At 52.8% G+C, this 24,205-nt stretch overlaps 3 protein-coding genes and 12 non-coding genes across 17 annotated transcripts in view; 1 reads left to right on the forward strand and 14 right to left on the reverse strand.

Annotated features, from left to right (window-relative positions):
- Positions 1-885: 885 nt before the first annotated feature.
- CWC25 (CWC25 spliceosome associated protein homolog) lies at positions 886-15,644 on the reverse strand. 2 transcript variants are annotated; one of them, XM_057433230.1, is made up of 11 exons: positions 15,637-15,644; positions 7,295-7,332; positions 6,917-7,089; positions 6,436-6,672; positions 5,677-5,746; positions 5,059-5,186; positions 4,757-4,826; positions 4,218-4,390; positions 3,579-3,665; positions 2,847-3,008; positions 886-1,396 (listed from the first exon to the last, which is right to left on the reverse strand). In XM_057433230.1, the coding sequence occupies exons 2-11, from the start codon at positions 7,310-7,312 to the stop codon at positions 1,282-1,284; spliced, it is 1,233 nt and encodes a 410-aa protein (XP_057289213.1). In that variant the 5' UTR covers positions 7,313-7,332; positions 15,637-15,644; the 3' UTR covers positions 886-1,281. The 2 variants fall into 2 exon arrangements, with proteins under 2 accessions (XP_057289213.1, XP_057289214.1); XM_057433231.1 differs by lacking the exon at positions 15,637-15,644 and having other exon boundaries at positions 7,295-7,382.
- Positions 8,198-8,269, reverse strand: TRNAC-GCA (transfer RNA cysteine (anticodon GCA)). Its single transcript has one exon. It is a non-coding gene; the product is annotated as a tRNA-Cys (tRNA).
- TRNAC-GCA (transfer RNA cysteine (anticodon GCA)) lies at positions 8,655-8,726 on the reverse strand. The gene has a single exon. It is a non-coding gene; the product is annotated as a tRNA-Cys (tRNA).
- Positions 9,049-9,120, reverse strand: TRNAC-GCA (transfer RNA cysteine (anticodon GCA)). The gene has a single exon. It is a non-coding gene; the product is annotated as a tRNA-Cys (tRNA).
- TRNAC-GCA (transfer RNA cysteine (anticodon GCA)) lies at positions 9,596-9,667 on the reverse strand. The gene has a single exon. It is a non-coding gene; the product is annotated as a tRNA-Cys (tRNA).
- Positions 10,052-10,123, reverse strand: TRNAC-GCA (transfer RNA cysteine (anticodon GCA)). The gene has a single exon. It is a non-coding gene; the product is annotated as a tRNA-Cys (tRNA).
- Positions 10,481-10,552, reverse strand: TRNAC-GCA (transfer RNA cysteine (anticodon GCA)). Its single transcript has one exon. It is a non-coding gene; the product is annotated as a tRNA-Cys (tRNA).
- On the reverse strand, positions 10,958-11,029 carry TRNAC-GCA (transfer RNA cysteine (anticodon GCA)). Its single transcript has one exon. It is a non-coding gene; the product is annotated as a tRNA-Cys (tRNA).
- On the reverse strand, positions 11,415-11,486 carry TRNAC-GCA (transfer RNA cysteine (anticodon GCA)). Its single transcript has one exon. It is a non-coding gene; the product is annotated as a tRNA-Cys (tRNA).
- Positions 11,755-11,826, reverse strand: TRNAC-GCA (transfer RNA cysteine (anticodon GCA)). Its single transcript has one exon. It is a non-coding gene; the product is annotated as a tRNA-Cys (tRNA).
- RPL23 (ribosomal protein L23) lies at positions 13,761-15,634 on the reverse strand. Its single transcript, XM_057433232.1, has 5 exons — positions 15,561-15,634; positions 15,213-15,296; positions 14,653-14,781; positions 14,055-14,168; positions 13,761-13,887 (listed from the first exon to the last, which is right to left on the reverse strand). Exons 1-5 carry the CDS (start codon positions 15,571-15,573, stop codon positions 13,805-13,807), a joined length of 423 nt encoding a protein of 140 aa, XP_057289215.1. The 5' UTR covers positions 15,574-15,634; the 3' UTR covers positions 13,761-13,804.
- LOC130611968 (small nucleolar RNA SNORA21) lies at positions 14,399-14,529 on the reverse strand. The gene has a single exon (XR_008975364.1). It is a non-coding gene; the product is annotated as a small nucleolar RNA SNORA21 (small nucleolar RNA).
- Positions 15,645-15,828: 184 nt separating the features above from the next.
- TRNAC-GCA (transfer RNA cysteine (anticodon GCA)) lies at positions 15,829-15,900 on the reverse strand. The gene has a single exon. It is a non-coding gene; the product is annotated as a tRNA-Cys (tRNA).
- Positions 15,901-17,219: 1,319 nt separating this feature from the next.
- Positions 17,220-17,291, reverse strand: TRNAC-GCA (transfer RNA cysteine (anticodon GCA)). The gene has a single exon. It is a non-coding gene; the product is annotated as a tRNA-Cys (tRNA).
- A 254-nt stretch (positions 17,292-17,545) lies between these two features.
- Positions 17,546-24,205, forward strand: part of LASP1 (LIM and SH3 protein 1) — a 28,335-nt gene continuing 21,675 nt past the window's right edge. The window contains exons 1-2 of one of the 2 annotated variants that reach the window (XM_057433228.1): positions 17,546-17,660; positions 22,649-22,743. In XM_057433228.1, the coding sequence (XP_057289211.1) occupies positions 17,592-17,660; positions 22,649-22,743 (164 nt within the window). In that variant the 5' untranslated portion in view covers positions 17,546-17,591. Of the gene's footprint in view, positions 17,661-22,648; positions 22,744-24,205 lie in introns of those variants that run through there. The other variant, XM_057433229.1, reaches the window with a different exon arrangement.

Consider the following 24,205-nt stretch of genomic DNA (forward strand, 5'->3'; position numbering starts at 1 on the left):
AAGATGGCGGCGGACGGCGGAGGTGGGGAGCGGGAGGCACCATGTTCTCGGCGAGGAGGGGGAGTCGGGGATGCTGAGGAACGGGAGCGCCGCGCTGGCCGCCGCTTCGCTCCGCCTGGAGCTGCGGTAGAAACGAGGAGAACCGCTGCACGGCTCAGGCTGGGACAGAGAGCAACGGAAAAGGTTGGACATTGGGAGAGGGAAAAAGGCGAAAGAAAACGCCCTTCCCTCCTTCTCTTCCCGGCGATGGTCTCGCCCAGTTGGCGTGACGACCCCGCCCGGGCCACGCCCCGCTACACACGGACCAATAAGCAGCGAGGCGCCCGGACTTATGAATGGACTGCTGCACACGTCACAGGCCGCCGTTCCCAGGGTGAGGACGGGGATCGGCGCTGCGCGGGGTGCCCCCCCCCGGCCCCCGAGGGTCGTTCCCCCCTCCAGGTCTCGCAGCACCGGGGTCGGGAGCTCGGATGAAGCCGAGAAGGGGCCACCACTGCCGGTTAGAGCCCGCCTGGGCCCTCACAAAGGCTTCCCCGCCCCTTCCGCCCCCAAACACCACAAAGAAGCATTTAAATAGGAGAGGGAAGTTTCTTACGATTCCAAAAAGGAAAAGGCAGATGTACAGCGCTGTACATATACACACTACTTACAAAACCCCAGAGAACCGTCCGTGTGCCAGCTCTGCTCCTTACCTTGCCCCCCCGGAGCAATGACTCCTTTTGGGTCAAACATCATTGACATCTGCGAGCAACCAAGTAACACCCCCAGGGCTTTTGGAGATGACACATTCCAAACCCACGCCCCACTCAGCCACAGGACTGAATGGGATTTTGTCCGTTACTCGCATAGCTTCATCAGATTCCACCAAATTAACTCACGTGTGAATTGGTACCAGTTTGGGGTTTAAGGACTAACAAAACCAGGGCTTTTGCTCCGTCAGGTGGAGAGCTTGGACCATCTGCTCCAAGCAGTCACCGCCCGGCAGGATTTGGTAATGACAATATACAAAAGTGATCCCGGTCAAGGTGGGGAGAGAAGGAAAAGACGTGGCCATAGGTTAAAAACGGGATACAAAAGCTCACGAGTTCTCCGGCAAAGGTTTTCCTGCAAGGTCACATCACTACAAACATGTTCGCAATGTCCTGAGCGCGCAGCAATCCAGCACCTCTTGGGGAGATGGGAAGTGTTGCTGTAGAGAGCAGGGATCTGTGCTGGAGGCCTCTCACCTTTGGGAGCAAGTGTCCGTTTCAATTCTGCACAGTGGCAGAGGGAGAAGTTCTTTCATCTCTGCATAAAGTTCCTTTCCAAGGCAGCAGGAGTCCTCTGGAGGGAGTGGATATTGCGCTTCACCCGATCTTCCAGGCTGGAAGTGGATGCACTCTCCAGTTTTAAGCGACTGCAGGGAATTGAGCCAAAAGAGAGAACTCAGGATTGATAAATCTCTTTTAAACATGACATGATTTCCAGCAGGACTCTTCATCCCGAGTCATCTACCCCAATCTAACAGAGAAACCAGCGAATGAGCTCCTATTAAAGTCTGCATTAAACTGAGCACCTTTTAGTCTGGCTTGTAACAGCTCCAAGGCCTGATTTAAGGTCAGGAATACATCTGCAGCAGCTCTCCAGCCGCTCTCCAGCCTCCTCCATTTAATTACAAGCACAGTGGGGATTTGGTTGCTTTCTATGAAGCAAGCAAGGGAAAAGCAAAGTGTTCTTGAAGGGAAGGCAGCGTTCTCCAGGGACCAGAGCTCGTGTTGTACATGCCTATGTCAGTAACAGGAGAGAGGAGGGATCCTTGTGACCACTCACTTGACTCTGCTACTTCAGATCCCAGTGCTGTGCTTTGATGAACAATCCCTTCCTGCCTGTCTCTTAATATGCAATAAACACCATGTTTATCAGCTCAGCCCCATGCTGCTGCACAAGGAACCACAAAAAAATCATTGAATCCCAGACTGGTTTGGGTTGAGGGGACCTTAAAGCTCCTCCAGTTCCAACCCCTGCCATGGGCAGGGACCCCTTCCACTGGAGCAGCTTGCTCCAAGCCCCTGTGGCCAACCTGGCCTTGAACACTGCCAGGGATGGGGCACCCTGTGCCAGCGCCTCAGCACCCTCACAGGGAAGAGCTTCTGCCTAAGAGCTCATCTCAGTCTCCCCTCTGGCAGGTTAAAGCCATTCCCCTTGGCCTGTCCCTACAGGCCCTGGTAAAAAATTCCTCTCCATGACATTTGTGATTAAGCCACCCTTGTGTGATCCCAGCTCTGGGCAGCTTTGGAAATCAGAGTTCTCCTCTGATTAATTTATAGAGCCTGAAAAACTCTACTCCAAACTACCTAACACTGCCCTGGGACCTTTATGACACACCACTGCCTGTTCTGGAAGGCAATTTCCTTTGCTTGCCATGTGCACAAAGGACTGTAAGTTACCACCCGTGTTTAGAAATGGTCTTATTTCTTGTGGGTCAGAAAGCCGTACCCAACAAGCTCTTGGCACACAGTGGGTTTGCAGGCTGAAAACTGCTGAAAGCTCCTAAAACCAGAGAATTTTCTAATATCTATGTATTAAATATGTAAAGCACTACCAGGTATTTCCAGAGGTTGGCAAAAAAAATACCTGATTGCTGGTTCCCAAGTCTGACTGCCAAAGCCATCACAGAAATACCTATCTTTTGGGTGCAGAAGAGAGTCTGGCAACAGTAGATGTTAAGTTCTACTGCAAAACACAGTAGAGATGGATCTTACACCATTACCTGAAGCACCTTGAACATTGAGGCCATCACTCTCTCTCTCAGACGCTATGGCCTGTATTTCCCTTGAGTGCAAAAGCAGACCCTAAAAGACACTCACTTGAAGAACTTCCCATCTCTGGAGTCGAGCTTCTCCAGCTCCCGCTCCTGCTCCTCCTCCTTTTGGTGCTTCCTGAGGTTGGTTGCTCTCTCCTCTTCCCGCCACTTGGCATTTTCCATCATTTCTTGGCGTTTACGCTCTAGTTCCTCCGGAGAGATCTTCCTGTTGTGTTGAAGACATCACTGCTCTGAACCAACAGCACGCTGGGCAACCCCCCCCTCCCCGACCTTTGCTTTCCATTCTTTGAGTTACAACCCCCAAAACCAAGGTGTTTAACACGGATTTTTCCTTTGGCAGCCAGTCTGTCAATACAGGTCTAAGTGTTCTGCTTTACCACACCCCTAAAAAAACAACACTCTGGTTTCTCCCCCTTTGCAGCCTTCTGGGTTTCAAGATGATGCTGTCAAGGTCCTGTTTTCTTGTTAGCAGTGAAACAGAACCTTTCTAATTAACAATCCATGGCACTTAGACTGACTTCGTGTCACTGCCTTGCATAGCGATATGAGACACATGGAGAACCAACAACCACATGCATTGGTTCAGGAAGCTGGCCGAGATGGCAACTACCAGCCAAGCTCCAGAGCACAAAACAGGGCACTTTAGGACTCCCTGTCTGACTTTCTGGACATTCAATCCAATCTATTTTAGTTAACAGAGGAAAACTTGGTTCACAGATTACACCTGCAATCACCAGGGCAACTTCCATCCAAAAGCACAAGGACAAGACCTCACCTTGTGTAACCCTGAGTCTGCTGTCGTCGGTAGCTCTTCTTAGGGGAAGGGCTTCTGGCTCTCCCTTTCTCCTCCCGATTGCTGTGCCTGTAACCCAGAACTACCCATAGTAGGACAGACAAACACACATGATCACACCTCTAAGCTTGCCCTGGATTGTTTCTATACAGTTGGAAACCGAGATCTCTCTCACAACTGCAGGACTCTCAAACCCTGTCCACTCTCAAACCCAATTCTAGTGAGTATACCGTGAATTCCCATCTATTTTACTCAGTTTTAATTACTTTAGCAAACAATAAATACCATTTAGCATTTAGTCAAGGTAATTCAACAATTCTAAATACCTTTGAAAAGGTATCAGTAGCCCAAATGCAGCACAGCCACAGGCAATACCTAAAGCGTGCTCCTAGACAGAGGGTGTCCCAAATGAAGAGCGCAAAGAGAGCATGTCCTCACTAGGGACTGCCCCATGTGCTTCTGCTCCCTTCAACAGCAGCACAGCTCTGGCCTTTACACCCTGAACCCAGCAATAACATGGACAGGAAGTGGTAGGAGACTGAGTAAGAGGATTTTGACTCTGGAGAACTCTCCCCCCACAAGCAGCCTGTGGTTTACAGCACCCAGGTCAGCCACACTCACTGTTTGTGTCTAAGAGGAGATCTGGAGCTCTTGCATCCAGGCTGCTCTGAATTCTTCTTGCTCGAGCGGGACCGGCTCCTGGACCTGGAGCGATCCCGGTGCCTGTGGGACCCCCTCTCCTGAGTGGCAACTGGAGAGCTCCGAGACCTGTGGCTCTGCTCAGAGTCTCTAACCTGGAATTGAAAAGTGTTTTCAGGAGAGATGCCCTGTAAGAGCACAACAACAATGGAAGGCCACAGAGGAGACCTCTGCCAAGACAGTCCAGCAGAGGATTAAACCAGATGGGTAGTGATGTGAAGAGAAACTAAATCAAGCTTAACTCGAATTCAGAGCAGACAAAAGTCCTACCAGGATCTGAACAACTTTAGCTTAAAGGTCTAGATGGCTCCAAAACGAATCCAAACTTTATTATACCATGTCCCCCTCAAAATCCTCTTGCAGTTGGTGAAGGAGCCTCACAACAAACTGCCAAAACTCCTTTTCTTCCCTAACTCAGGGCTGCTGCTACTGAAGGAGTTGTGCAAAACACATGGACTTACTTGTAAGCCATATCCTGTGACTCTGGGAGGAGCAGGTTTCCAGGATGAACTGTTCACCCTCTTCTGAGACCTAAAGAGAAAACAGAACAGGGCTTCTGAAGCAGAGGAAATTCAAGAATACCATCGGGTTTTTGTCCACATTAAAATGTCATAAGAATAATTTAATGATGCAAACCCAATGAAGTAACAACACTGAGGGAAATAAAGAGCACCCATTAGAATGATAAGACTCAAAGAGAGGATGCATGAAAAACAAGTAACCAGCAAACAAGGTACTTTTAGTATCAAGCCTCCAAACATACTTGGTTTTGCTTCGCTCCTCCTCACTGCTGTCACTTCCACTGCTGGAGCTGCGATGTCGATGTTTCTTGTGCTTCTTCTTCTTCTCTTTCTTCTTCTTTTTCTCCTTTTTCTCTAAACTGCTTTGCAGCTACAAAGCAAGAGACCGGTTCCTTAGTGAGAATGACTGGGACCACACTTAGCACCACAAGGTAAGGAACAGAGCTCTCTGTGCAAAGGCTCCTGAAACAAAACCTAAAGCATTAAACAAGGTCCTCTCTCAGAACTAAGGAGGTTAAAGGAGTCCTCCCTAGTGACAGTCTGGTATCAGTGCTTGTCACACCCTATGCCTGCAATCACCCTGTAGTACTAAAGCATTAATCACCAGCTAACAAAACCCAAAGCACATCAGAAGAGTAAAATAAAACTGAACTTGAAAGGAGGAGAAACTGATTCCTGCAGACAGAAGTTTGAGACCCTTATTCTATGCTATGAGGATTATAGGAAGCTGAATTTCCTGAGTCAGGAAACAAAACTCAGCTCCTTATCCTAAAAGGAGACTGATTTTGACCTATGATCCTCTCCTTGGTTCAGTGCATTCTGTGCTTTCAGTCTGTAAGAGGGCACCGAGATAGACTTACCAGTGCCTTGATTTTCTTCATTTTCACAGGATTATTTAACACTTCTCTCTTCTTTTCCTCCTCCTTCTTCCTAAAGCAGAACAAAAATAACCAGGATTTTCAAACAATTGAAAAATACCAGCTTTTCATAAAGGGTACCAACCAAGTGCAAGCTCTACAAACACATCAAGCAGGAAAGTTGTGTCCATTCAAAGCAGATCCAGCTATGGAGGTGTCTGCCCTTTCCTCCTCCAGTTAAGAGTGCAACCAGTAGGGAAAACAAAAAGCTCTTCTATTAACCATCAATGTGCCCACAACACTAAGAAAAGCCTAATAATCACAGCAGAGCACATATATTCATACACATGCAAGGGTGAGCTAAGCTGGGAGAGGGGAATCAATGTGGAGTAATAATCTTTGCATTTCCCAACTTCCAGCTCCACGATCATCAGGCTCGTTCAGGTCACAAAGCCTTAGATTTGAAACCAAGTCAGCAATGTTACCCCAAAGCAGCAAACTGCCTCAAATGCATTCTTTGATGTCGCGTTGCTGTGTGTGGAACACACAACAACCAAAACCCTACAAGTCATGAAGAGGGCCTCTGACCTCTTCCCAGGCAGGACCGCCACCTCCAGCCTAGAGCTCACTAACAGGCAGCTGTAGCTTTGAGACACACACACCACAGCAGCCTTTACAAAGGCAAATAAGACATTTCTTAGGGGGTTGCTACTCCTGGTGCTTTGCCTCAGCTACTGCTGCTTTCAAGGCTTCATTTAGTACCTTATCATGAAAAGCGGATCCTCCCGGATCTTGTTTGCCATATCCAGGACAGAATTGGCACCCGACTTGGCAAAAATGGAGCCTGGGAGAAGCCCTGTCTCACTGGAACAGCCTGCATCCTTGTCTTCTATCTTCTCAAAGATGTATTTGTCCACAGGGCGACCCATAAGGTACTCCTCTCTGTTCACCATGCCGCCAGGACCCTGGTACATCCACTCCAGCTTCTCTTCTTTTTTCCTGTTGCAAACAAGACCACCTTATTTCCCTTCTCAAGCTTCTGAAGTTACATTTTAAGGCAGTGGCTTATGGAGGAGAGTGGCAACGTCTTTTTGACCTAAAGAACCCTCTCATCATAGAACGGTTGGGGTCGGAAAGGGCCCTAAGATCCGGTTCCAACCCCCCAACAGAGACATTAAACCCATCGACAGGGGCACACGCAACGCCTCATCATGCAGGGCTGAGGCTCCGGGGTACCCCTCACCTCACGGTGCCCATGTCCTCAGCGTAGCGCTGCATCTCCTCCCGCGCCCGCTCCTCCTGCAGCTCCCGTTGCAGCTCCTCGATCTTCTTCCTCTCGGCCTCATGCTTCTGCTCGGCTTTCCACACCTTCTCCACATTGCGCAGGGTCTGCGGGTGCCAGCTCTTCTTCAGGTTCTGCGGGAGGGGAGACACCGCGCTGCCACGTTAACCACGAGCCGCCTGCCCTCACGGCCGGAGGCCGACAAGGGCCCGCTCCGAGCCCTCCGGCCCCGGACAACGCCAACCGCGCCCTCCCATCACCGCGCTGCCAAGGCTGGGGAAGGCCCCAAGCCCAAAGCGGTGCCCGGAGCCTCTCCGGTGCCCCCCGTCCCCCCCTTACCAGGTCGCCTCCCCCCATGGCGGCGGCCGCTCGGGCGCTGTCGTCTCCGCGGATACCGGGCCCGGATGTGCGTCACCAACACTCGCCGCCGGCGCGACTGTCCTGCGCGGCTCAGGCTCAAAGTCGTCACTTCCGGCCGCGGCTCTCTGAGGAGAGGCGGGGAGATGGCGGCGGAGCTGAAGCGCGGCCGGGCCCGGGCGCCTCCCGGTGCGGTTCGGTAGGGAACAAACACCGTAAACCCCAGCGAAACAACCCGCAATAGAGACACCGAGCAGTAGTGAAAGCCCTCCCACACGTAAAGCAGCTCAAACCCGGCTGCCCCCGAGCCGGAGCTCTCCGCATTGCCATGTATAAAGGCGGTTTCCGGGTCCCGTTGCTGGCGGTAGCGGCCCTGGGTGGGTTAGAACCGGCGACCTCCCGGTTCCCGGCCCGACGCGTCTCCCCTGCGCCACCTCACCCCGGCAGAGCCCCCCCGCCCCTCGAGCCCTGCGGCGGGGGCGCGGCGCAGGGGCAGGGCGTCGGGCTGCGGGGCTGAAGGAGCCGAGTTCGAGCCCCGCGAGGGGCGCAGGCAGTGATTCCCTGTCGGTTCAGCACCCAGGAAGCCGCTGAGCCCCACAGCACTGCCCCGGTGCCCCTTGAGCAGAGATCCCGCTCCTAGAAAAGGGTTAAGCGCTGTGGTTAGTGGTTAAATTAATGGCAATTACTCAAACAGGAAAAACTGGAGCAGTAGCACCTGCGTTAGCCAGCGTATGCATGTACGTGCAGGATTCAGGAGAGCTTGAAACGTGGCAAACTCTGCAAAACGATCAGCAGGTGATTGCCAAGAGCGCAGAAGGGTAAGAAAGTCTCTGTACTGTCTGTGAGCAGATTCCAGACGAGAAGAGGGCCTAAAAGCAGCTAAAGAGGGGGCACCTGGAGTTGAACCAGGGACCTCTTGATCTGCAGTCAAATGCTCTACCACTGAGCTATACCCCCTCGACAATGCACTTTCAAAAAGAGACATCTGAAACATTCATATAGAGACAAGTTTTGCTGTCTGCTTTGGGGATCCCTTTACTTGACAACCCCCCTTTGCCTCTTCATGCACCTGACAGAACCTCTGCAGGCAGTTAAATATGATGCATTATCATTAATGTCATTACTGCAGAGAATTAAGAACAGAGAGCAGTGCACGCACAGACAGGGAGCAGTTACACAGTGCACTCCAGTTTCCTAAGAGTCAGGGCCTCAGCTCCTTGAGCACTGGAGCTCAGAAACCAACGTTCAGTGCACAGCACATCCTCACAAGGCCCAGGGAGAGCTCTCGGTCTCCTTTCTGGATCCTATTTTGGCAAAAGGCAGGCTGAAGGAGGAGAAAAAGAGGGGGCACCTGGAGTTGAACCAGGGACCTCTTGATCTGCAGTCAAATGCTCTACCACTGAGCTATACCCCCTGACAACACACATAAGCAGGGTTTTACAGAGAGCCAAGCTTTTCTGTCCATGGTAAGACTGTGACCCAACACCCCCTGTGCCTCCTGATGTGCCTACCAAGGGCCATACAGAGAATACTACTGAGAATCAAAACCAGGGAGAAGTCTATAGAGAGGGAGTAGTTACTCACACAGTGCACAGCAGTTTTCTTTAGTCAGAGCCTCAGATGCTTGAACAATGGAGCTCTGAAAGCAGTGAAGAGCACAAGTCACAAGATCCAAGGGGAGTTCTCCATCGTCTTTGGGATCAGTTTTGGCAAGAAGGCTGAAGGAAGAGAAAAAAAGGGGGCACCTGGAGTTGAACCAGGGACCTCTTGATCTGCAGTCAAATGCTCTACCACTGAGCTATACCCCCTGTGTGATGGTTTCTACGAGGAACAGCACACAACTTCATCTAGAGTTCTATGTCCACTGGTTCATGCTATAGAATTACAGAATGGTTTGGGTTGGAAAGGACCTTAAAAAACATCCACTTCCAACCCCCTGCCTCTGGCAGGGACACATTCCACTAGGACAGCACCCTTGTCTGCATGCTAATGTACAAGCAAAATTGTCTCTGTAACATTCTCTGCACAATCTGGAGACAAACACATATAGACAGGGCCTAATTACACACACAAACTGGATCCCCTGCAGGTTCCTCTTCTATAAAAATAACCTTTGTGTCTTTGCTTCGTCACTGACACCATTCCCATAGGAAGTGTTCAGCTAAGTGCTCAGCTGAGTATCTTCAATCTTGGCCTTTGGAGATGCCGTCATGGGCAGGACAAGGACAGCAGAGCTGAAAGGGAGGAATGCTCAGTTCTTCGTGAAGGAAAAGGACAACCCAAAGGGGGCACCTGGAGTTGAACCAGGGACCTCTTGATCTGCAGTCAAATGCTCTACCACTGAGCTATACCCCCTTGGCAACACATCTTCAAGAAGAGATATCTGAAACATTCATATAGAGACAAATTTTGCTGTCTGCTTAAGGGATTCCTTTACTTGACAACCCCCTTTGCCTCTTCATGTGCCTCACAGAGGCTCTACAGGCAGTTAAATGTGATGCATTACCATAAATGTCATTACTGCACAGAATTAAGGACAAAAGTACACACAGAGACAGGGAGTAATTACTCAGTGCACAACCCCTGCAGTTTCCCTATTCGGGGCTTCAGCTCCTTGAATAACAGAGCTCAGAAACCACTCTTCAGCACAAAGCACATCCTCATAAGGTCCAAGGAAAGCTCTTGGTCTTCTTTCTGTGACCACTTTTGGCAAAAAGGTGGCTAAGGGAGAAGAAAAAGAGGGGGCACCTGGAGTTGAACCAGGGACCTCTTGATCTGCAGTCAAATGCTCTACCACTGAGCTATACCCCCGTGGCAACATGCCTTCACAGAGAGGTTCTAAAAGCATTTCTATAGAGAGCCAGCCTTTTCTATTCACTTGTTACTCTTTTACCTGACAGCCCCCTCTGCCCCTTAATGTTCCTCCCAAAAGGCTGTACAGAGAATTGCAATAGAGGATCAAGAACAGAGAAGTACATAAAACAGGGAATAGTTACACAGTGCACAATCCCTCCAGTTTCCTTAGAGTCAGGGCCTCAGCTCCTTGAGCACTGGAGCTCAGAAACCAACGTTCAGTGCACAGCACATCTTCACAAGGCCCAGAGAGAGCTCTCCACCTTTTTTCTGGGACCAGCTTTGGCAAAAGGCAGGCTGAAGGAGAAGAAAAAGAGGGGGCACCTGGAGTTGAACCAGGGACCTCTTGATCTGCAGTCAAATGCTCTACCACTGAGCTATACCCCCACTGTACACAGTGGCCACCAACAAAACAGCATCTCAAGGATGTTCTTTGCCTAGTCTCCAACCTCTCTGTTCCATAGGAATCCAATCCAGAGGCAGAAATTGCAAGGCTGAAGCACAATAGCAGCACAAGACATCAAGTCACCACATTCCAGCACAGGAGACTGACACTCCTCTATTCCCCAAACAGCCTTGGCCCAGTTCCTCCCAGCTCAGTCTGCTCTCTTTGAGTCCACTCTTCCATGACATGGCCTTAAGAGTCTCGGACAGGACTGGGCAGAGTCTCCCCACACTGTTCTGCTCCAGGTCTAACATGCAAAAGAATGCACAGGAGAGGAAGCTGAGGAAGCTGTTCACAGGCTTCCAGTGAACAAACACCCCAAAATCCTAAAGAAAAAGTGACTCCTGAGGGGGCACCTGGAGTTGAACCAGGGACCTCTTGATCTGCAGTCAAATGCTCTACCACTGAGCTATACCCCCTCGACAATGCACCTTCAAAAAGAGACATCTGAAACATTCATATAGAGACAAGTTTTGCTGTCTGCTTTGGGGATCCCTTTGCTTGACAACCCCCCTCTGCCTCTTCATGCACCTGACAGAACCTCTGCAGGCAGTTAAATATGATGCATTATCATTAATGTCATTACTGCAGAGAATTAAGAACAGAGAGCAGTGCACGCACAGACAGGGAGCAGTTACACAGTGCACTCCAGTTTCCTAAGAGTCAGGGCCTCAGCTCCTTGAGCACTGGAGCTCAGAAACCAACGTTCAGTGCACAGCACATCCTCACAAGGCCCAGGGAGAGCTCTCAGTCTCCTTTCTGGATCCTATTTTGGCAAAAGGCAGGCTGAAGGAGGAGAAAAAGAGGGGGCACCTGGAGTTGAACCAGGGACCTCTTGATCTGCAGTCAAATGCTCTACCACTGAGCTATACCCCCATGCACAACTGCTCCCCACAACTGCTCCCCATAAATCACCAGCCCAACAAAGTCCCTACAGATTAATCCCAGGCCAAAAACCAGTTTCTCAAGAAATGTTCATTTCTTCCCTCACAAACATCCCACTGATATTCTTTAGGAATCAACTTCACCTCTGGCCAGCACCCTGTCAAACCCAGGATGGAGCCAGCAGACAGTTAAGGGGAAACACATGGCAATGGAGAGCCCCCCCCCCCAACTTTTTCTGGATAAAAAGCAGGAAAAGGGGAGGGGGCACCCGGATTTGAACCGGGGACCTCTTGATCTGCAGTCAAATGCTCTACCCCTGAGCTATACCCCCACTGTGCAGCAAGGGCAGGAAGAGTTCCTTGTGTGCAGGGATGAGGCAGCTCTGCAGCATTCCACTGCCTCACTCCCTGCACCTGTGGCACTGCCTCTTCTACATTGCAGCCCTCTCATTACCCTTCATTTTATCCTAAACCCCACCTCTCAGCATGCTTCCAACCAGGCTCCTGGCACATAACCTAATGACTTCCCTATTAACTTTCTCTAGAACACCTCATCATACAGAAAAAAAAACCAAAGAACACTTTCAAATACCAGCTTCAAACTATGGCTGAAGCCATTCAACTGCCCCTCTGCTTGGTCTTGGGGTGGGTCATTCCTCAGCCTCAGAGAGGGATGACCTGCCACAACACCTCTCATGCTGCCAACCCATCCCAAACTGCTGCCCAGGAGCAGGGACAATCACCCACCCAAAGCATTTCATCCAGGGCCAGTCACCCAAAGCATGGCAGCCTTGTGCCCTGCCTCACAACAGCTTCAGACATCAGAAACGCAGCACAAGCTGTTAAAATCCGTCAAGGGAGAACACGTTTATTTTAGTGATGGTTCCTTACTCAGCAGCAGGTCTCCGTGTCTCTCCCCAGGGCTGAAGAACAGCTCCTCCATCACCAGTGCATCGGAAGGATGGCACCTCTCAAAGTGACTTGAGCCATGGGTTAGAGCAGTGCAATGACAGCCAAGAGCACCCCTTGTGCCCTCCTGGCACTCCAGCTCTCCTGGGAAGAAGCCACAACCTTTTGCCAGCTCCATGGAACGACCTGCAGAAAAGAGAGCAGCCCTCAGTTGGGGTAAGTCTTTTCCCAAGTTTCCCTCCCCAGATCCCAGTTGTCCAATTGGAATGCCCGAGTTAAGACTTTCCAGGCCACATTATTTTGTGCATTCTTGGTCTCTTGGTCAAACAGCTGTGTCAAAACAGGGGTTTACAAAGCACTGCTTTTGTCCATTTCTTATCTTTTTCTACACAACCTCTGAGGTTTTGGTGCTTGTAACCACTTCATCCACTGTAACCTCTCTGCGCTGAAAGCATCAGGAATAGCAGGAAAAGACCAGGAATCCTTCACAAAGCAAAGCACGCCATGGGCAGTCCAAGGAAGGGTTGCAGCTCCTGTGGGTCACAACGTGATGTGGACTGGGGCCAAGCGGGGCATTACAGGGCTACAGCATCCAGGACACTATCACCCCTATTTTACCTTGCTCAGGAGAGCCAAAAAAACAGCTGACCTCTGGTTCACATCCAAACATCCCCTTCTCAGCTTCCACCTGAGAGGAACATGAGGAAAACCACTTCACACAGCCCAAGTGTTTGTGTGTAGACGTACCTCCAGCTCTGCTCGTGAAGCCTTTCAGCTCAGCTTGAGAGTTCAGCTCAGACCTTTCACTCACAACTGCCCATCGCTGACCTCGGGGCTGGAGGGCTTCACACACGACCTCCACCAGCAGCCATGAAGCTCTGTGTCCTTGCACGTCTTCAGCAAGGCCCAAGAATCATTCCTCAGAGCTGCTGTGCATGGTGAGCTCAAGCAGCTCACAGTACAGCTCACTTCCAGGTACTGCTTCCCACCCTCCTGCACCATCAGAGCAGTGTTCCTAAGCACTTCAACTGCCTGTTCTAGAAGAAAATTCCAGCCCCTGTGTGCAGGCATCTCGCAGCAGAGCTTCCACAAACCCACCCCACTTCTATTCATGCGGACATCCAGTGCTCAAGTCAATCCTGCTAAAGCCATTCCAGCGCAAGCCCCTTCCAGGAATTTTCCAGAGGTAGACTCTGCCTACAAAAAGAGACTTATCACTGGGTATTAAACCTCCAAACCCCCCGTCCCTGCTCCACGCAGACAAGGAGCTGTATAAACTGGCTTCCCAGAACTACCTCCCTTGTGAGGACAGGGTCCTGCTCCGCAGAGAAGGGCACTTTGGCAAGAAAGACACCACTTGTTTGGTACAAGGACTTTTATTGTGTGTATGGAACGCCGCGGCTACGCGATGCTTCCCGCGTTGGAGGCTATCCTGGGCCACAGATCCGCGCACTCCTTCGCCACAGGGCCTGTGATGGCAGAGCCTGGGAAAAAGGAGAGGAGGACAACGGCGCCTTAGAGCCCAGCATGGCTACGGAGAGGGGTCAGGGCAGCACTTTGCTCCTCTATGAGGAGCATCGGGGTCCTTCCACCCTCTAAGCAGCAACACCAACCTCCACGCTCCCCCTTCACCCAGGGTTCCCATCCATACCTTTCATTTCTCCTTTATTATTTACTATCACACCTGCGTTGTCTTCGAAATAGAGGAATACTCCGTCTTTTCTCCTGTAGGACTTCCGCTGCCGAATTACCACCGCCGGGTGGACTGCAGAGAGACAGGAGCAGCTCAGTGTCACAGCCAGCATCTCATCTGCAGGGCTTTGCTACGTGAAATTCCACATTATAGGCAACAGGATACTTAAACCGATGGTGCGATGCTCGCAGCTGTATCTCTACTTGGACAATTTGATGTCTTCCCATCCTTCTCTCTAAATCCACCCTCAACCCACAGGTCCCTCCCCACCCTGAGCAGCGCCAAACCACGGTACCAAAGCACCGTGTCCCACCGCTGATTGAAACGAACAGCACAAGCTGCCGCTTCACCCAAAAGCAGTGCCTTCGCTCTGCCCTTCCACGACAACTCACCGAGCCACTGCCACAGACCCAGCAAGTGCTTTTCGAAGGGTGGAGGCCACGCTCCAGAGATCCAGTGCCCAACTTCAGCACCGGTTTGGGGGCAGAACCATTCCCAGTGTCTCCACCCAAAGAGGGGATCCCACCGCCCCCCAGCAGAGCCATTCCCCACTCACCTTTCTTCCGCAGCTCTGGCTTGCCCTTCTTGACGGTGGCCATCACCATGTCACCCACACCGGCCGCTGGCAGCCTGTTCAGGCGGCCCTTGATGCCCTTCACGGAGATGATGTACAGGTTCTTGGCACCTATGGAAAGACCTGGGTCAACGGGGCTGGCCAGGACAACGCTTCCCAAGTCAAATCACTGAGTGAAAGCCAACAGCACAAGCGGCCTCTTCACCCAAAGCACTGCTGTTGCTGTCTCCTTCCACGAGCACAGACCCAGCAACCTAAACAAGGGAGGTTTAGGTTGGATATAAGGAAATTCTTCCCTGTGAGGGTGCTGAGGCACTGGAATGGGTTGCCCAAGGATGCTGTGAATGCTCCATCCCCGGCAGCGTTCAAGGCCAGGCTGGAGAGACCCTTGGGTGCCATGGTTTAGTGCGAGGTGCCCCTGCCTATCGCAAGGCGTTGGAACGGGATGCCCTGAAGCCCCTTCCCAACCCAAACCATTCCATGATTATAGGAACTCTCCAGGAAGAAAACGAGGGCTCCGGAGCGGCCCCGCTCACCCTCACCTGTGTTATCGGCGCAGTTGATCACAGCTCCCACCGGGAGACCGAGGGAGATGCGGAACTTGGCACCCGAGGAACCACCGCGTCCTGCAGGGCGAGAAGCGGGTTAGGAGCCCGGACATGGCGCACGGCGAGGAGCCGGCCTAGCACCTCCCGGTGTGTGTGTGCGTGTGCGTGTGTGTGTGTGTGTGTGTGTGTGGAAGAGGGATTCCCGGCACCATCCGCGGGCTCCGCGCTCCCCACACCCGGCCCTCGCCATCCCCACCCGGAGCAGCGATGGAGGCACCGCGGGGAGCGCGGATGGAGCCGGATCCCGCCGCCGCCGCCCCCCCGCCCCGGGGCCTGTCTCACCTCGCTTCGACATCTTGGCGCCGGAAGAGGGGAACAGGCGCGGGGCACGCTGGGATATGGGCTTGCCCCGCCTCTTTCCCCTCTCCGCCGGACGTCACGTGGTCAGGCCGGGGATGTTCACGTGGCGCTGGCGGGGAGGCCCCGCGGTCCCCACGTGTGGATCGCACGGTGGCCACGGGGAACACGTTGGGCCCGGTCGGTACCGGGAGTGATTCGGGGTAGAAAAACCTTGGAAAAGGGGAAAAAAGAAAGGTAGAAAACGCAAAAGAGGGGGCACCCGGATTTGAACCGGGGACCTCTTGATCTGCAGTCAAATGCTCTACCACTGAGCTATACCCCCGCCGCGCCGAATTCCCCTCCGTGCCGCCTTCCAGCGCCGCTACCGGGCACCGAGCTTGGGGGGGGAGCCGGTGGCTCCTCCCGGTGCGCGCTTCCAGGACCGGCGGAGCCCGAGGGACCAAGAAGCGAGCACAGGAAGGGAGGCAAAGGCGCAGCAATTCGGTGTTTCCCAGGCACCGCTTGGTGTACCGGAGTGCGGCTGCAGCGCCGTGCCGCTCACCCTACACCGAGGAGGGGATGTGTCTGTTATCAGAGCCAGCCACTCTTGCCTCCATGTGTATTTGTCAGCCCTAATGATGCTGTAAATCCCGGTGTAATTTAACTGCAAAGTGAAAGGGTTTTGCCTGTTGGCAAGAAATGATTTTTGTGTTTCCCCAGGGAAAGCTTAAATCTAATTTCAGGAGGAAAACACAAGTGATGCTTCTTCATCAGCCTGGTCCTCTAAGTGCTCCGTGTAGAGCTTGAAAGCAAATAATCATAGAGTCCCAGCCTGGTTTGTGTTGGAAAGGACCTTAAAGCTCATCCAGTTCTAACCCCCACCACGGGCAGGGACACCTTCCACTAGAGCAGGTTGCCCCAAGCCCCATCCAACCTGGCCAACTGGGCAAGATGCAGGAGGTGAAGGAAATAAGAGAAAGAAAAACCAAAGCCCTGCAGTTTTGCACCCAAAACTTCTGTGTGATGAAGAGCCTCGCGCACTCGTCAGCATCTCCTCAGCCAAGAGAGGAAAATCCACCCACAACATCCCAAATTGCTGGATAAACTGAAAAGCTCGGTTTATTTTAAGCTGAGATGAGCCGGGAAAAGGTGGGAGGCTGTTTCAGGGGAGCTGGGAAGCGCTGGGTGAGGCGATCAGCGAGGGAAGGAGTGGGCTGTGTGACAGGATCAGAGAAGCTGCTTTTAAACTGAAGGAAACCAATTTAAAGCTGCATCCTGAAATAAAAGAGGCGGAAAAGAGTCGAGCGCAGCCTTTTTTAGTGTGGGTGTGCTTCATTAAAGCCCACCTGCAAGCAGAGGGTCCTTTTCTTGCGTTGGGTTCCTGGAAAGGGGAATCAAGGTGCTGTTATCCCTGACAGAGATTTAGTTAACGTTCCTGTAGAGGGTTTTGGAATGGAAAAACCCCAATTGGGTCGATGCTGCCTATCACATTGGCAGTGCAGGAAGAACCTACACGGTTCTGCCGGCCTTGCAGAGGTCGGGGAGCTTCTCCTCACGTACTTTTAAGGAGGAATCATGCGTGGGGATGAAAATAAAACACAAAAGAGAAAGACATAAGAAAAAAACACGCAGAAAATAAGAGCAATCAAAAGCTCAACCTCAAGGGGGCACCCGGATTTGAACCAGGGACCTCTTGATCTGCAGTCAAATGCTCTACCACTGAGCTATACCCCCGGCTGCCGGGGCGGCCGCGCGAGCGCTGTGATAGCGCATCCCAACGCGTGTGCGCAGCGCTCCATGCAACGCACACGCGTGTGATGGAGGGGAGGAAGAGGAAGGGGGCGGGTGTACGTGTGCGTGCACGCGTGGGTGCGCGCCCGCCCGTCCGTCCGTCCTCCCCCCGTGCTCCTCCCACTCTTCCCCCCTTACTCCCCCCCATCACTATTTAGGGTCGCGGCAGCGCGGGCGGCGGCCCCAGAAGCGGCGGCGGCGGCAGCGGGAGGCGGTGGTTGGAGTCCTGGGGTCCTTGCAGCCATGAACCCCAACTGCGCCCGCTGCGGCAAGATCGTGTACCCCACGGAGAAGGTGAACTGCTTGGATAAGGTGAGTGCGGCGTCTGGGGAGGGGGGGGCGGATATATGGGATTGTGACATCTTCTGTGGGGCTGGTTCTTCCCCCCCCCCATCCCCGTCCCATGTAGGATATTTCACGTGCCCCCTTGTAGGGTATTTAAGTCTTTTCCACTTTCTCTGGGGTATCCCGTTTTCTCCATGGGCTGTCTCCAAACTGCCACCCCCCCTAGAAACCTTCTCGGGGTCCCCACATTGTGGGACCCACACTTCTTCCAGCCCCGGGGGTACCTGAGGTGGCATCTTCTCATACCCCACGGGCAGTTGCCCTTTGCCTGGGGGTCACCAGCAATGCCTGGAGCCTTTTCCTTATGTGTAATCAAACAGCAGGAGAGGCCGGTGGAAAGCAACAGTTAACGCTCCCCCCGAAGCCGGGAGCCTCATCTGGTTTGCATTAGCCAAGCTTCTCCTTTTTTTTCACCCCCTTTCTTTTCCTTCCATCCCAATTGATACTTCTGTGTTCCAGAATTCCATCTTTATAGCCCGTTCTGTCTGCCATAGGGGAGGGGGGGAGTGCTTTGAGTGTCTCTTTTTGAGTGCTTTCCCATCAAAACCCATCCTTGCTGGTGCCGAGGTCCGGTGAGGAAGGCGATGGCGGTGTCTCCATCCCCTCCGCCGCCCGGCTCCCATGGGATTCGCCTGGGAACTCGCCCCTCCTGGAGAGCCGAGCCGCTCTCCTCCTCCCCCTCCTCTTCCAGGCTTCTGGGACGACCAGTTTAAGGACTAAAAAAAGTAACTTGAAGAATGCGCCGCTCTCCAGCGGCATTCCTGAGCTCCGGCAGACCCTGTTGCTCGCATTTTTAACAGATGAGGTTTCTTCCTTAAGCTGGGAATGGCTCGAAGCTGAACTATCGGCCCTGTGTTCCCTGCCTGTTGGGAGCAGGGAAGTGGCTCTGTCTTAAGGAGCCTGTGCTGCCCCCGGGTAGCTGCGGGGCATCTGAGTTGTGGATAACTGGAAAGGAAGGCGAGGAATGACCCATCCCTTCCTCCTGCGCAGCCACTGTCTGGGTTTTGGCTCCCCTGAGCTGGCAGTTGTGCAGTGCCGTGAGGGCATGGCTTGGTGTGCATCCCAACACCACGTATCCTGGCTGTTTGGAAGCAGGCAGGAGGCTGCAGTCACCATCTTGTACTTGTAGGGGCCTTATTAAGCTAAAAATCATTCCATGGTCAGCCTTGCCGTACAGCCCAGCCCTAACCAAAGAGTTACACCCCACCAACTCCCCTCGCTTTCATTTGCCCTGGTGTTTCTGGCTGGACGAGCCCTCCCATGAAAGCACAGTGTTATTGGAGAGGCTGCTCCCCTTGTTTTCCTTCTACCTGGAGCAAAGTCGAAAGGACACCTCTGGTGTTGTTTGCACAAGCGCTGAAGTTGAACCCCGGGCAGCAATAAGGAAGGGCTCCGGGAGGGGAAGTGTACACGTAGCCGTGTTTAAGCTTTCAGCTCTGGTGTGTTGACAAGCAGATGGGCTTGGTTCTCCTGGGAGTGAAATCATTAAAGTCCATTTCCCTGCTGAGATTTTACAGCCAAGGAAGGAGGAAAATGTGTGCCTTGGTGGGGCTCCATCAGCGGGGCGCAGCAGCCGGGCAAGTGAGGCCATGGTGCGGTTCTGCCTCTTGACTCTGCCCATCAGCACCTGGCGAAAGGCAAACGGGGTTCAGGGAAATGGGTGTCGTTGCCTCCCCGCTGCTCTCCATATAAGGTGCTGTACCCAGCTTCTGTTTGTGGAAGTGACATCTTGTCACAGGGTTTGGTGGTTGCAGCGGCTGAACCCACGTAGAGCTGATGTCAGATGACTTTCCTGAGATGAGTAGAAGTTAGACTTGGCTGTTGCACTGCATTAAACCCGTTCAAGGCTTTGCCTCCAGCCCAAGGAGTCTCCTTTATGTCCTTTAACCCTTGAGTCTCAAGTAATGCTTGCTCCCAAGTGTGGAGCAGAACTGGGCTGGGTCAGCCTGGAGAAGAGAAAGCTCCTGAAGGGGAGACCTGAGAGCAGCTCCAGTGCCTAAGGGGGCTGCAGGAAACCTGGAGAGGGGCTTGGGACAAGGGATGTAGGGACAGGCCAAGGGGAATGGCTTGAACCTGCCCGAGGGGAGACTGAGATGAGCTCTTAGGCAGAAGCTCTTCCCTGGGAGGGTGCTGAGGCGCTGGCACAGGGTGCCCAGAGAAGCTGTGGCTGTCCCATCCCTGGCAGTGTTCAAGGCCAGGTTGGACACAGGGGCTTGGAGCAAGCTGCTCTATGGAAGGGGTCCCTGCCTGTGGCAGGGGTTGGAGCTGGGTGAGCTTTAAGGTCCCTTCCAACCCAAACCAGGCTGGGATTCTGTGATTTGCTTCGTGGAGGGATGCTGTGTGGCTGTAGCGTGTGCTATAAATGGAAACACCCCACCACGTGCTGTGGCTGTGAGTCCCCAGATCTAATCTGTTGCCATGACCAGGTTGGCCAAAGGGCTCCATCTCTCCAAGAGCAGCATGCCTGGACCACAGCCCGTGTGCTTCTCATCGAGTCCAGCCTGCTGGGACACGGGGCTGTGCTGTGCAGCTGTACCTGGGATCACCTCCAGATGTTCGGAGCGCTTCAAGCTTGGGATTAGAAAGCACAGGCGCTAATGCTCCTCTGCAAACCTATTTGGAACTTGTCCTCTTTCTCTGCTGGAGGCTCGGCAGAAGTGTTACTGGAAGCCTACGTAATTGCTGTTCCCCTGTGTCTGTTTTTGCAGCCCTTCCTTTAGTGCTGGTTTAGATTGCTGGAGCCAGCGTTAATGCTGGCAGTGGTAGGATGAAGCTTAGTGGTGGTGAGACTTGGAGACAAGGGGTAGTGCTCTTTGTGTAGCTCTCCTCAGGCTGTGGAGAGTCCTCTGTAAGAGGTACAGGACAGAAACGCCTCTGTTGAAAGATGCCTGGTGCAAGAAGATGTGTTAATTCCTCTCTGTCTGGGGGTAAGGGCTGGCTAAATCACTGCCACTGTGCTTATTGTGGAGCCTACCTTGGGCAAGGGCAGTGCTGGCCTTGCCTTGGCTCTTGGGAGCCTGGATATTCCTTGGAAGAAGAGGCTCTGAAGTAGTGTTGGCAATGAATTCATCTCCACAGTATTTACAGTGGCATCCCTGGTACTTATCCACAGCTATTGCAGCAGAGGCAGGCCCGGGGAGGTCTGTTAACTACCTCTAATGTGGCAGGAGCTCACCCAAAAGGCTGCAGTGCCTGAAGAACTTGAGGCTCAGCCTCGCCTCATAGAGGCTGAAAGCTGGGATGGAGGGGAAAGCATCCTGTGTGGGCTGGATGGGGATGAGGGTGTTGGTAGGGAGCAGAGGGAAGCCTCCTCTCGCCGTTTGCAGTGGAGGAACTTGTATAACTGGAGGAAAAGAACAAATACGTTGCCCTGAGCAACTGAAAGGAGGCAAATTGTCCTCCTGGGCTGAGTCATCGTCTCCCAGTGTTTGTGCACTGGGGTGTGGTACCTGGGGGTAGGTGGCACAAGGGCTTGGCTCTCACCACCCCCTTGCAGGAACGCAGCAGTGGTGGAAGTGACTTTCTGAAGGCTTAAGGGGTGGAAGGAAATCACAGCGACAACCTCCAGCTGCTCTCCAGGGCTCTTTGCTTGCTGCATGTTCAGTGTTGGGCTGGGTGCCACGCTGCAGGCTTGTTGACTGGAACCTGCTGGGTGTGATGAGCTGCTGGGGTGGCTTTGGGCTGGTTCTTTCCCTGCTTCTGTGGGGTGATGCTGGGTGGCTTGGGTGCTCTGAAGAAGGGAGGGCAGCCCTGGGGCAGGGCTGAGTTGCTTTGGAGGAGCAAAGGCACTGCTCCAGCTCTGCTCCTTTCTCCTGTGTCTGATCTGGGCCATGGGATGTCTCACCGAGCCCCTCAAACAACTCCAGAGGAAGCACCAGGTCTGGTCACCTGGGGACTGGCATCGGCCTTGGTCTGCATAGGCTTGAGCAGAATTGCTTGGTAGCAGCTCTGAGCTGTTCTCATTGGGCTCCATCCAGGCACTCAGGCCAGGTAAATGCCAAGTGGAAATCATTTCATTAAGAGTAGCCCTAAAAAACCCCTGTAAACCACATCTTTATAGGGTTCATCAGGTGTTGCAGCTCCAGTGTAGGGTCATGGCTTGATTTTCAGGGGCTGTGTTTTTAGCCTTGAGTCTGAGTGTGCCTTGCTTAAAGGAGAGCTTTTGTCAGGCAACAGACCTCATCTGGGGTCAACCTGAGGCTGCTGCTGCTGCGAGCTGTGGGTGAGAAGATGCCAGAACAGCACCCCGATGTCAGGCCAGCAGCTCCTCTTCCCTGTTGCTGCCTGCTTCAAGCCCTGGCAAGAGCAGTCATCGGTCTGGACAGCCCCACTGTGAGAAGAGGGGGATGAGGAGTGCCTGGGCTGATCCTGCATCCTCTGGGGATGCAGAGCTTGGGATCAGCCACCTAAAAGGCAGGCGGAAGGGTGGCATCTGTGGCGAGGACCTTGGAGCTGCCCGCGTCGCGCTGTCTGCTTCTCATGAGAACCTTTTAGCCTCTGCCTTGGCTCGGTGTCTGTGTGCAGCCTTACCTGACCTGCTCTTCTGGCTATCTCTTGGCTAACATCAGCAAAAAAAAACCCTAAAGCAGCATCTTTGAAGCCTGCAAACCACAGCTGGTAACTGCTGACGGCTCCCTGCTCACAGGGGTTTGTGTTGTGCTTCTTTCCGAGCAGGAGGCTTTGCCTGTCCTGTGAGTTCCTGCTCTGGAGATAAGGAAGCAAGATGCTGCTATAATGCAACTCCAGTGTTGTGCCCTGTTGAGATAAGATGCGTTGGGAGGGTCTGGGGGGGGTTTACATGTGTCCTAATCCAGTCAGAACATTGAGCCGTGCGCTCTGCAGGGGTCACGCTGGCATCGCTGGGCTGGAGTCGCTGCCGAGTTGGACTTGTGCGAACCTGTGGCCCTGTTTTGCAAGCCACTGGTGCTAACGATGCTCTTGTCCCTTGTTTGCAGTTCTGGCACAAAGCATGTTTCCACTGCGAGACCTGCAAGATGACCCTAAACATGAAAAACTACAAGGGCTACGAGAAGAAGCCGTATTGCAATGCGTAAGTGACTGCTGCCTGCTCTCGTGGGCACTGGGGCTGGGAAATGAGGGGTGAAGGGACCCTTGGCCTGCAGAAACTCTTCCCCTGCTGCTCTGCTTTGGTTCAGGGAGTGCATGTGAAGCCCTGGGCTGGAAGGGGTCACCCAGGCCAGTTAATGCTGGTATTAAAACAAGGGTTTCCAGGCTTAAATGCTGTCTATGGCTGCTCTCCAGTTCCAGCTTGGGCAGACAAAATGTGAATGAAATCCAAACTACAGGCAGGCGTTTCTATGGAGTTGACTTTGACCTGTATCCCCTTAAAGAAGGGGAAATAAAAGGGTGTTTATTCCACCCCTACTCAATGCAGGTGTTTGGGAAGAGGAAAAAATGCCTTTTAGTGCAGAGGAAAGGATGTGTGAAGCAGTGAGGGACATGGGTGGCACTGCAGCCTGGGCTCTGCTGATGGCCAAGTGCATTCACCCTCAGCTACTGGCACTTGCCCTTGGTGTTGGGAACGTAAATGCATCTGAAGGTAAATGGAGCTTAAATGCAGAATCCTTCTCTCCTGAGCAGCGTGGGGGAGATGGAGGCAGAGCATCTCCAGCATCCCACCTCAATTCACTTTCCTGCTTCTCTCAGGCTGCTGCTGAGTGATGCATGTTCACTGGCCCCCATGTCTTTTCCTGTCAAGAAGGACCCTTTACTTGTGCCCAGCTTTATGGGCTCTGCTGAGTGATGAACACAAGTCCCTGCTCAGCCCAAAGTGAAGCTCTCAGTACCCGACATGTTTCTTAATATCCATAAAGCAGCTTTGCAGTAAGATTTTTGTAGCTGCTGCTTATACATGAGTGTTCTTAGAAAGAAAAGTAGATAATGTAATACTGCTTGGCATGTGTATAGCTTGGTCCATTCACAGACTACTTTAAAAACATTAATCCTGACAGCATCCTTGTAAGATGGGTATTAATGTGTAAGATAAGCAGAAGGAAGCTGGAAGACCTTCAGCCCTGTGGTGCCTCAGCACAACCCTCCCTCTTACGTAGCTCTTATAGGTTGGTTATTGTGGACTGAAGGTGTCGATGGTGGTTGTGACCTGCCCAAAGTCCAAAACCCCTGTTTAATTGGGATGAGACTTGGAGCACTATTAAAGCTCCAGCTTGTGAGGTGAAACTGGGAACTTCCTGGAGTAGTGGGGTAGCATGAGGGTGACCTGTTGATTTAGAGGGCTGTGCGTGTGTCTCAGCCTACCATGGTGGTCCAAGCAGCCTGGGGTCTGTGAGGCTGAGACCTGGATCCGTGGAGAGCTGCAGGAGATCAGACCCCTGAGCTCTTTTTAGTGTCCTGAGCCAAAGCTTCCTTTGCTGGATCGTGGGCATCACCCACATCCCAGCTTTGCCTGGGTCCATGTGCCAGGGCATGCTCATCCCCGGTGCTTCTGCCCCTGGCCTGGCTGTAGGGATGGGCCTGAGGTCCTGTTCTTGTGC

This window comes from Pezoporus wallicus, unplaced genomic scaffold, assembly GCF_028554395.1.
Source record: "Pezoporus wallicus isolate ANWC-B61680 ecotype Strahan unplaced genomic scaffold, APGP_CSIRO_Pwel_v1 contig_10813, whole genome shotgun sequence".
Lineage (NCBI taxonomy): Eukaryota > Metazoa > Chordata > Aves > Psittaciformes > Psittacidae > Pezoporus > Pezoporus wallicus.